Source organism: Narcine bancroftii, chromosome 14 (assembly GCF_036971445.1).
Source record: "Narcine bancroftii isolate sNarBan1 chromosome 14, sNarBan1.hap1, whole genome shotgun sequence".
Lineage (NCBI taxonomy): Eukaryota > Metazoa > Chordata > Chondrichthyes > Torpediniformes > Narcinidae > Narcine > Narcine bancroftii.
Window position 1 is genome coordinate 52,098,189 of NC_091482.1, and position 12,351 is coordinate 52,110,539.

General features: G+C 41.4%; 1 protein-coding gene across 2 annotated transcripts in view; it reads right to left on the bottom strand.

Moving 5' to 3' along the window:
• Positions 1 to 3,666: 3,666 nt before the first annotated feature.
• The window catches only part of znf710a (zinc finger protein 710a), a 59,248-nt gene continuing 50,563 nt past the window's right edge, over positions 3,667 to 12,351 (bottom strand). For both annotated transcript variants that reach the window (XM_069912024.1, XM_069912025.1), the window contains exon 4: positions 3,667 to 3,875. In XM_069912024.1, coding sequence (XP_069768125.1) covers positions 3,690 to 3,875 — 186 coding nt within the window. In that variant the 3' untranslated portion in view covers positions 3,667 to 3,689. The remainder of the gene's footprint in view (positions 3,876 to 12,351) is intronic.

Consider the following 12,351-nt stretch of genomic DNA (forward strand, 5'->3'; position numbering starts at 1 on the left):
TAGCAGAAACTAGGATCAATCGGAGATAGTACTTCAGTGCTCCAATTGGAGATGTTAAACAGATTTCTCATGGGTTATACACAATCCCATGACAGAATTAAAAATGGTCAAGTATTTTTTGCTCTAGTAGTGTGGTTTATTTACATAGGTGGGTATTATTTGCAGTAAAAACAAAATGCTGGAGGAAGTGTCCTTAGATACGTTACTAATGTTTTGGGCCTGAGCCCTTCCACAAGGTACGAACAAGAAATAGGGATTTTGTGTCTTGAAGGCAGTGGGGGGGGGTGGTGGAAGAACAGGAGGAGGCCACACAAAGGGTGTTAAATTGGATATGATAATGGGACAGGAGAGAGGAAAGATGAGAATTTATTTTAACTCTATGAAAGGGGGAGATGCACATGCTCACTGAGACAGAGGCGTAGGTGCACGGAGACAGGTTCCCTGCAGGATCCCCCGCACCCACATCTCCTCCCTCACCATCATTCGAGACCCCAAACAGTCCTTCCAAGTGAAGCAAGACTTCACGTGAATCTGCAGGGGTCTCCCCTGTACCGGAGAGACTGGATGCAGACTGGGAGATCACTTCGTTGAGCACCTCAGCTCTATTTGCCCATCCCATTCCCTTGTCTGTCCAAGGTCTCATGCACTGCCAGAATGAGACCACCTGAAAATTGGAGGAACAACAGCTCATCACCTGCCTGGGCACCCTGCAACTGGATGGCATTGACATCAACTTCTCTGGTTTCCATTACAGCCTCCTCACATCTCCTTTCCTCTAGCTCCCTCCTTCTCTTGTTTCCCTCCATCTCCTTTCAGAGCCAAAAATCAATTCTTACCTTTCCGCTCTCCTGTCCTATTATTACATCTGATTAGCACCCTTTGTTTGTTGGTCTGCACTCCTCCCCTCCCATTCTTCCCGATTATCTTCCTCCAGTCCACCTCTTTTCTTATACCTTGAGTAAGGGCTCAGACTAGAACCATCAGTAATACATCTTTACCTCCTATGGATGCTACAGGACCAGCATGATGTTTTTTTTAAACTACAATCAAACCGCCTGCAGACTTTCATGTTTCACAGATTATTTTCAGCCTTTTTTTTTAATCCTGTTAAAACATTTTCTACTGTGTAATTCGGGCAAGTTCCCCAGTTTGGTCACATCTCAATTCATTAGGCTAAAGGATTTACTTCTTACCTACACTCACTCTGCTCCCACTCCTAATAATCCAGAGCATCTGTACATTAAATTGCTTTACCTGATTTAATGTTTATTTGTTGGAGTAGCAGTAGTAAGTGGTGGTGGGGGGGGGGGGGGGGGGGGGGGCAGGTGTCCTCGAAGCTTGTTTTCGCGCCCCGTTTCAAAAAGGCCCATTTTGAGACTGAAATCTTAAATTCAACTCTTCTAATGCGGAATTTACACAAATTCTATTTTATTCCTCTTGTTCATTACTCAGATAAGCAAAAAACTGCTCTGCATTACTTTTCTCGATGATTGCTTATCCTTCACCAATAACATTCATTTAATTTTAAACAATGTCTGAACCTTCCCCATAATCACTGCTCATTGAATAGGATGTTCAAGTCAAAGTGTAGTTTCACTACTCAAATAAAGGTCAACAATATTCAAGACCAAACCACAGAGTAGATCAATAGATTATCAGTCAATAATTGATCATATATGTTACGCAAATAACTGCATTTCAATAGTAAATATCCCAAGGGATGACTGAGGACAGAGTATTATATTAATGCAAAAAATCCTTCTGTTTCCTATTAGTTTTTAAATAATCCAACATTTGCACTATTTTGAATAGAATTGTCAGATACAATTTGGCAGAAATGCATTAGTGTGAATTTGACTTTGACACAAGTGTGTAGAGCATGTTGATGTAGTTGGCAAAATATCTTAAAATGGCTGGGTACTGCATGGATTAAGTTAATGAACTTTGAGATATTGTCCATTGTTTGTCTTTTCTTAATAAATCCAGTTTCGTCAAGTTTTACTATTTTTGATACACAGACAGCCAATCTGTTTGCTCATAGTTTTGCTATTATCTGATTCCACCTGCATTGAATTCGCCCATCGTTATTGAATGAAGATCGACCGGGACCAATGCCTGAAGAGGGCGCACAAACTCAGTGAACCGGTGCGGACTCGAAAGGCCAACATGGCCTGTTTCCGCTCCGTAAATGGTTATATGGTTAAGTTTCACCTCATTCTTCTTTTGTTGCGCATTATTGAAGTTTTCTCATGCCGAGGTTTTACTTTTTAAAGACACCCAGGTCATAGGGATCTGACTGGTCTGTGGGGATTATTCAGCAACTGATGCAGAAATAACTTCTGTCTGAGGTTTCAAACAATCTTCCCAGCTACATCTTGCATAAATATGGACACAGACAATCACTAATTATACATATTGAAGTTTTCCCAAAGGAAGCAACTTTAAAAACAATCAACAATTCAGAAGAGTGCAGACAAATTCTCTCTTGTATACGACTTTGTTTATAAGTATTACAATCCAAGAATATTTTCCAGATGCTATACTACTTCAATCTCCTTTCTAATTTTGTTCTGAATAAATTCAATTTTGTGCAGTCAGAACTGGTTTCCTCAACTGCTTATTCATGCATGAGACCTTAAGCCTGGATAAAAATCTGTTGGGCATTAAATCACTGAAACCTCAATATAAACCAATCCTATTCTCATCAGGTAGAATGATTGGACATTCCACAGGAAAGCTTAACAGTTAGTGAGGACAAAACTCCTGGTCAATTTTTCTCACTGTTACATTGGCACATTTCAGAACTAGCTCCCCTCTAAATTTTACCGTCCTTTTGCCATTGAGCTAGTTCAGAAAACAGAACACAACCAGCATTTCCTTATATGGCCATTTCTGGTATTGACTCACTGAGGTAAACTTTAAAATACTGAATCCATTTATTAAACTCAAGACAAAAGGGAGGGAATTGGAGGCAGGGAGGCTCTGGAAAGCAAGCGAGCTTCAGGATGCAACTTGTCTCATACCATCTCTCAAATGACTTGGTGTCAAGAATTGTGAGAAAAGGGATTAGGGAAAGATTAGCATGGTACTTTTACTCGAACTAGCTAAGTACAGGTTGAAACTAGTTCAGCACCTTGGAGATCTGATTGGTGCCAGACCCCCAAAATTGCCTTTGATCATCTTTCTCTGAGAAGGAAAACTGTTCTTTTAAATATAGACTTAGTGGAGCTAATTAGAATTTGTATTTTGGTATGGATCTGGACCACACATTCAAAATATGCCAGAATGGTGAACTGGAGTTTCAATGTGTGATAGGGTGGCTATTAAGGGGGCAGCATTATTACTTCAATCAGTCTTCTTGCTCTCGTGTTCCAACTGTATCATGTGAGTGAACCAAAGTGACTAGTACAATGGAAATTTACTTATCCTGTCAAATACAGAGATTCAATTCCCTTACCCAAAAGGGGACTCTTTCAATTCAGCCCTCATCTGGAGCCTGTTAGCCTGTAAACTGTGCTAATTCTTGCTGGCAACACTTCTAATGTAGATGTGCAAAATCAATTTGTAAAGAAGTTCATTGATGATTACGTCCAACTGCAAATTTCAAAAGCTGCTAAAGGATTTTCAGCTTTGATTAAAACAAGGTGAAACTTTGAGATAGTCTTACTGGTAGTATGGAGTACAAGATTCTATACTGTACCCTGTCCATCGAGAACAATGTCCATGACACCATGCTTGACTTTCATGTGCCGGCTTAAGTTTCCTTTGAGGGTAAACTTGCTTGAACAGTATGGACATCTGAAAGGCTTACTATCTGAATGGAGGTGCATGTGACCCAGCAGATTGTACATCCTGTTGAATTCTTTACCACATACCTGAAAAAAAAAGTTCATTAAAATTAAAAGATTCTTGGGGGAGCAGCCCAAAAAGATCACTCTTGGACTTTCCTTGTACCACATGAAGTATTTTTTCATCCATCCATTCCCATTATTGGATTGTATGCAAAAGCCAAAAGATAATACCGCTGTCCCAGTAGCCAACCATTTCATTTCTGCACCCCACTCTCAAACTCACACATCGGTCCATGACCTCGTGTATTATCCCACCCGTAAATTGGAGGAACAACACCTGATTTTCTGTCCGTCTGGGCACCCTGCAGCCAGTTAGCATTATCATCAACTTCTCTGGTTTTTGCTAACTTGCTCTCCTTTCTCCCCCCCCCCCCCCCCCATCTTCTTTCCCTCAGCTCTCCATCCCCTTCCCTCTCTATTCATCCTTCCTGCCCTACTTGCTGCTGTGCTCTCCCTCCCTTCTCCACCTATTACCTCCTATCTTTTGGACCATGCTCCCCCCTCACCCCTCCTTTACCTTTTGTTCAGACACCTGCTGACATTTTTCTATACTTTGATGAAGGGCTCAAGCCTGAAATACTGATTATGCATTTTTTTCTAATAAAGGGCACCGTTTTGACCTGCTGAGTTTCTCCAGCGTCGTGTTTTTACTTCAACCACTGTGTCTACAGATTTTTGTGTTTTACTTCTTGTTCTAAACAATTACTGAATCTACCACAGTAACTTTTCTACGGTTAAACATTGAACACATTATTGAAAGTCAAAAACATTGTCATCATCAAGGCAAACACATTGATACTAAAGTGCTACCATAAAACCAGTGAATGAGATCAAGAACTCCCAAGTGTACTTACTCCAATGTAAATGAACTTTTCATAATTTGATACCACAAATCACAAGACAAAAGATTTGGAGGAAAATAAATGTTCAAATTTGTTTCTCAACCTTTAATAGAATACAATTCCATTTCAACAATGATGTGACCTCAGACAACAATGGGAAGCTTAAATTAAAATGAGTTTTTCCTCCCAATCACTACCAAAGTTGTGGGGAAGTGTACAAGTGAAGAGGTGCAAAGCCCATAAGACAGAGGTGCAGAAAAAGGTTACTCAGTCCATCGAGTCTGCCCTGCCATTTAACTCCCCCCCCCACCCCCCCCATAAATCTTTGATGTCTTGGCTAATCAAAAATTTATCAATTTCAGTATTAAATACATCCAAAGACCTGGCCTCCACAACACATTCCACAGATTTACTACCCTCTGGCTGAAGAAATTCCTACACATTTCTGAATCCTGAAGTTGTGTCCTAGATTTTCCCACTGTGGGAAACAACCTTCCTACATTTATTCTATTCAAAATGTTTCAATGAGATTCCCCTTCATTTTCCCAAATTCCATTGAGCTATCAAATCTTCCTCGTATAAGCCTTTCATTTCCAGAATCATCCTAGTGAACCTTAAACTTCAGCACATATTTCTTAATGAAGAGCCCAAAATTGCTCACAATACTCTAAGTGAGGTCTCACCATGGCCTTGTAAAGCCTCAACACCACCATCACGACTCATAAGCTATTCCTCTCGAAATGAACGCCAACCTTCTTCATCAGTCTCAACATGCAAGTTTCCCCCCTCCCCCCCCCCCACAAAAAAAAATCAGGCTACTACATTGTCACCTCTTATACAGACTTAACTTACAGCAAGCTTGGCCCAGTGAAACTACATAGTTTATTTATTCATTTTCAAAGATTTGAACATTGATTTGAAGGTCAGCAGCTGTAGCTTATCCCTCGTTTCCCTCTTGGTGGCCACATTCTTGAACAACTGTAGTACTTCTGGTCAGGATCAGGGTTTATTATCAGAGCAAGTCATGAAATTCGGTGTTTACAGCATCATGGTGCAAACATACATATTATAACCATCTTACAACATTACTAAATATAAAAAAATAGTATATATAAATATATACTATATACTAATAGGCAATTCTTAGATGGTGCACAGAATGAACATTTATGAATTTCACCAGGTTTTGGTGCTTGAAAGGTAAATGTTACCGCTCAGGAAGGTTCTTGTCAGTTTTCAGAGAGATTTGTTGTTCGCTGGACACCCACAACTGATTCCTTTTAATCAGCCACATCATTGTCTTGCTGAAGAAACTTGCCCCAATAGGGTATTCCAGATGATAACCTCTTTCTTTCAGATCACCACAGAGTTCCTTTTTGTTTCCCTTATTTCAAGTGAAACATGAGACAACCAGTCTTTGACCAGGCTGAACTGAGCACTCACAATCCATCTTCCAAATGGGGTTTTTCCACAAGCTTGCCAGCTTGTCCTGTTCCAGTCCCAGCTGCTGCTGCTGTTGACTCTAGTAGGGATAAAAATGGGGGGGGGGGGGGGGGGGGGGGGGGGGGGGGGGGGGGGGGGGGGGGGGGGGAGAGAGGTATTTTTTCCCTCTCTCTCTGCTTGCAAAAACCACATTTCCTCCAAGAACAGCAACCTCCACTCAGACAGACTGTGGCTGGACCTAATCCTCCGAGTTCTTTCATCGGTTGCTTTTCAAAACAACAATCCATTTGGGCACTTCCCAAAGTTTTTGCAAAGGCTCTCGAGCCGGCCTGTCGAGCTCAAGCAGAACTACAATATTTTAAATGAGATTGGTTTTGAAATGTTTGTATGTGGCCTACACTTAAAAAAACCTGCCACATTCTATCTCCAAAATCATATACAATATAAAACACAATATATTCCATCACAACTGCTCCAAGTAATATAGAGAATCTTTTGCATTTTTAATATTACTTTCAATGCAATATTCAAAGGAATTTATGAATGTGAGATATTGTAATGGATCACCATTAAAAACTGGAATCTCCTTCTTAGGTAAACCATATGAACCTTGTTGCTGCACTAACATAGCAGAAATTTCATTTCTGTGATAATATATCGTCTTGCGACTGGTTGCCTTGTTGTAAATGAAGCTGACTGAGCTTGAACTGGTCCCATAGGTGTTGGACCTTGATATATAACTGATGGCATTTATGGGGTTCCTTGGTATGGCTGTGATGGCGTTGACTTATCGCTGGTTCTTCAACCACACAAAGAGTCATCAGTTGTTGAGTATGATCAACTTGCATGGTTGAACCTGGTTGAAATACTCATCTTTCGGGAAGATTGATAAATTGTGCGCTCGGTAAAGATAGAATGTTGCTAGCTCTTTCCACGGGGTTGTTCATCGACATTCGAGCATTATCAGCACCACCTGTGGCTCCTTGCTCAAGTATACACCTTTCTTGAAGCTGTGGTACCCATTGATCTGCTGGTGGAACCTTGGGTACTTCATAGCATGTTGTTCCTCAAGCTCTAGTCTTTTCTCTATTCAATAATATTTTTCATTCTTCTTGTTGAATCTTCATTTCAGCTTCTTGCCTAAGTTCTTGATTCTTCAGCTTCCATATCTTCTAAAGCATGTTTTTTTCCACAATCCACTTACGTTGTGTACAGATAGTAGCTGTCTCTACAAAAACAAAAAAAGGGAAAGTCATAAACAACTACAAATCATAAATGATTTTAACCTCCACAAGGGAGTAGAGGCCTAGAATTTGTAGCTTCTTGTTCAGCTGAGGGAATAATAGTACTGAAGACCAAGCTGTAGTGTATGAAGAGCAGCCTTATAAATGCTGTCTTTGAGGTGATCCAGAGCTGAGTGGAAAGCCAGCAATATTGCATCTACCACAGAGCGATTAAGACAATAGGCGAATTGCAGTGGGTCCAGATCTTTACTTAGGCATGTGTTAATTCTGCCCATGGCCTCTCAAAGCATTTCATCCCAGTAGAAGTTAGTGCTACTGGGCAGTAGTCACCGAGGCAGCCCACGCTACTCTTCTTGGGCACCGGGATGATTGAAACTCTTTTGAAGCAGGTGGGAACCTCTGACTACCACAATGAGAGGTTGAAAATGTCCATGAACACTCCGGCTAGTTGGTTGGCGCAGATTTTCAGTACCTGCCAGGAACGGAGCCAGGGTCTGACGCCTTGCAAAGGTTCACTCTCTTGAATGTTCAGAGCAGGTATCACAGGGTCCTTAGCCTTTTCAAGGATTCTAGTAGCCACTGTTCGGTTCTTCTCAAATGTGGCACAGAAGGTGTTCAGCTCTTCGGTAGTGAAGCATCACAGCCATCTGTAGTGTTTGCCCTCGCTTTGTAGGCTGCAATGACCTGCACTCCCTGCCATAGCTGGTGTGTCTCTGTCTCTAACTGGTGAGTGTTCCCACATTGCAGTTGAGCAGAATGACTCAACACATTTCTAAGATTGTGTGCAACTTGAAAATGAATGTATAGGTTGTGGTGTTCCTACACACCTTTGTTGGTGAGTGAGTCTTTGGAGATGTCAGTGCATTTTGTATATGCACATACTACAGCCAGAGTGCACCTGCAGTGGATGAGGATGCAGTAACTGTGCTGCTTTGTCCTGGATGACATAAAGTTTTGCATTTGGACGAGCCGACAGGTTCCCCCCCCCCCCCCCCCCCCCCCCCCCCCCCCCCACTTTTGACCTGTGTTTTCTGGAAAGATAGTTGTTTCCTGCAGGATACCCATTCCATAACAACAGCATTGGTCTATTGCAGATACAATCAAAACCACCTTCCCTCATTATAGTAATATCAAGAAACTCAGTCTGAAGATTCTTGGTTCCTTTATTATAGATTGCAGAAACTCAAACCCTATGCAACCTGACTGATCAACTTGTTCAGTTTGCTTTTTGCACATTAAACATAAATTTTCTCGTATTCATCTTGCTCAATAATTTTGTGTAACTTTTAAAATGTCCTTCGAAAATCCAAATACAATTCAACTCACTCCCCTATCCATAAATCTGCAAAAAAAATCTGATGAATGGAAAGTGAAAGTTGCATATGCCCCAGATTTGCCTCCCATTAGTTTGCTCAGTACTTTTTATTTCATGTATTACCTAATATTTTTTGTTAATATCTTTAATTCCTCTTTTAAAAAAACAAATAATTTTGCTGTTCTTCCTTAAATACTTCTAGAATTACAATTTTGATATTTCTTGCTACTTTACATTTCCATTCCATTGTCTCCATGTTAAAATCATGTCAGTATTAAAATTCTCCCAATCCTCCAGCCCACTCATTCTTTTTGACTTTAGATTGAAATAAAGTGCTTGTAAAGTTCCATATTTTAGATGATCAAATAGCAAAGCAGTTAAAAAAAACCACCAGCAAGCTTTGTACATCCAGTACAGGCAAATAAAAGCAAATCTTGGGTGGTAATTTAATGGGAGTGGGAGACCGTGGTCCCCTACTGAAAGATAAAATCTGCAGTTACATCTTCAGCAATGACCCCTCCAAGAATCTTTTGTATTTCTCTAATGAGCATCATGGCCCATCACAGCTTTTTTGTTGTTGACTCAAATGCGAACTTTGACCTTTGCACTTTTGATGGTTAACTAATACAATACATAATGCGCAAGTGACCGGAATTATTGTGACAGCTTTAATACTTCGGCTCCTGTTACACATTAAAAAAATACAAGTAGTTCATGGCAAAATGTACCATGATCTGTTCATTTCACGAACACTGAAAATGGTTCTGATAATGAGAAATCACAAATAAACCCCAAATAAAACTGACCAGAGGCTCCAGTGCAAGGACTTTAAGTGTTTAGAATTAATGATGTCTGTTATTATGTACAATCCCAGATTAACAACTGTCAGGCTACTAATTTATTAACTATTTCTGTATTAGAAAATTTATAGACAAAATGCAACAATAAACAACTAGCGAATTCTTGTTGATCGCCGCTGTTTTGCTATTAAAAGCCACATTCTTCACCCTTTACCCTAGAGAATTAACTTATTCTGTGCTCTTGCTGTTCCCAGCTATGGTATACGTTCACAAAATTCTTTGGAAGTAAAGGTACTTCTTCCAATTCTAATCTGTTATATTTGTCATCTCCAATGCCCATAAATTAAACAGATCAACTGTGATAAACCGTGAGTGGTATACCTTAATCTGTCAAAGGGACATGTTCAGTTAACCATAATTTCATGCAGGCCCATCAGCCATATTCAATCACAGACAAAAGTGATTATAAAATGCATTGCAACTCCCCAACCTACTATGCATCTTCCTTAGTGCATGGTTTTCCAAATGTGTAACTTTCAAGCCAAAATATTTTTAATAGACGCAAATAGAGTGATGTTTTTGAGACCATCTGGGCACTTCAAATAACACTGAAATTGACCCATTTGCCATGGTCTGATAAAACCTTCCTCGAAGAGAGAAAGCCAAAGCCCATTGGAGAACGCACTGTAGCTAAATGATATCAAAAAGTTAGAATCACACCTCATAGGTCATGCAGTTAGAAGGTGACAAGATCACAAAAGCTCCTCCTAGCCTGATTACACCGCTGACATTACTCTAATGTTCTGACTTCATCAATCTCAATTAGGGAGTTGTGAATTGGAAAAAAGTGGGATGCAGATTGGAAGGGGTGCGGGGAGGGAGATAAAGAACCACTGGCTTCTCTGAAAGATGCCAATACCTTTTTTATTCATCCAATAACTTTTTTATCTAACTTCCTCATTCCGCAGAAGCAAAATGGTAAGAAACTGAAGCGGTGTGTGCTATTCAAGGCCTGCTGAATTATTTAATGAGATCGTAGCTAATCTACATTATCAGTAGTAACCTAATACCTTGATTTAGAAAATATTTTGTTAAGATGCCTGCCCACATTTTATCCATACTTTGAAGGCTCAAGCCTGAAATGTTGGTTATGTATCTTTATCTTTGGTCTATAAAGTACACGTCCTCTGCCATCTCGAGTACTTCGACGTTAGGGATGAAAGCGCTCCAATGGATGTTGAGGATGGAGCGGAGACAACGCTGGTGGAAGCGTTCTAGGAGCCGTAGGTGGTGCCGGTAGAGGACCCATGATTCGGAGCCAAACAGGAGTGTGGGTATGACAACGGCTCTGTATGCGCTTATCTTTGTGAGGTTTTTCAGTTGGTTGTTTTTCCAGACTCTTTTGTGTAGTCTTCCAAAGGCGCTATTTGCCTTGGCGAGTCTGTTGTCTATCTCATTGTCGATCCTTGCATCTGATGAAATGGTGCAGCCGAGATAGGTAAACTGGTTGACCGTTTTGAGTTTTGTGTGCCCGATGGAGATGTGGGGGGGCTGGTAGTCCACGCTGCTGAAGATCCAGCTGCGCTGGATGGGTCACGTCTCCAGAATGGAGGACCATCGCCTTCCCAAGATCGTGTTATATGGCGAGCTCTCCACTGGCCACCGTGACAGAGGTGCACCAAAGAAAAGGTACAAGGACTGCCTAAAGAAATCTCTTGGTGCCTGCCACATTGACCACCGCCAGTGGGCTGATAACGCCTCAAACCGTGCATCTTGGCGCCTCACAGTTTGGCGGGCAGCAACCTCCTTTGAAGAAGACCACAGAGCCCACCTCACTGACAAAAGGCAAAGGAGGAAAAACCCAACACCCAACCCCAACCAACCAATTTTCCCCTGCAACCGCTGCAACCATGTCTGCCTGTCCCACATCGGACTTGTCAGCCACAAACGAGCCTGCAGCTGACGTGGACTTTTTACCCCCTCCATAAATCTTCGTCCGCGAAGCCAAGCCAAAGAATAAAGTACACGGTTTGATCTATAGATAAGCTTGATCTGTTTCTTGATGTTCCCCAAAATAACCAGTTATCTTCTTATTGGTATACTTGTAAATACTTGTAATTTTCAGTTCATTCAGATGCTTTTTAATCCCTCAATTGTACCTACAGAATATTCCACCTTCTGCTGGTTTCCTCTGTACTATGGGTACAAAATATTTTATCTGAAATTGAAAACCTCCGAAACCCCATGGATGTCGTCTGCACACTAAAGCTCGAGTTTGCTGCCAAACGTGACCCAATGTGACCAATGGCCAACTTGCTCTTGAATATCCCATGTCAGTAATTAGTGGATACCCACAGACATCGATCGCTTGATTACCATGAAACACTCATCTGCCACCAGTCCATCGGCAGCTCAAGCATGCTGTCCAGAGAAGGCCGGATGGCAGAGATCTGGGTACTACTGCTCCGCTTCCTCGCGATGCACTTCACGCCTGCTCATTATGTCAAAACACCAAACAGGCGCAGCGGGGAAGGATGGGTTGTGCAGGCGGTTCTGAGATTGCTAGCCCCAGTAAGAGAGCCCAAGCCCGGAGCATTCTGTTGCGCAGGAGTATTACAGTGCTGGAGAGGAGATTACACCGCATCCAGTGAAGCCGCTGGAAACAATTCAACTCATTTGTGTCAATAGATTCCGCATAATATACAATCTGCAACTGAAGGGATCCCCATTTTAAGGATTGTTTTTGGTGCAAGTGTTATGATCTGTTAACGTCGTCATGCTTAATGTGTTTTCCAAATTCAGAATGAGAAATTGAAGTTCTTTACACCCCTCGTCCCGTTCCACCGCAACCCCCCC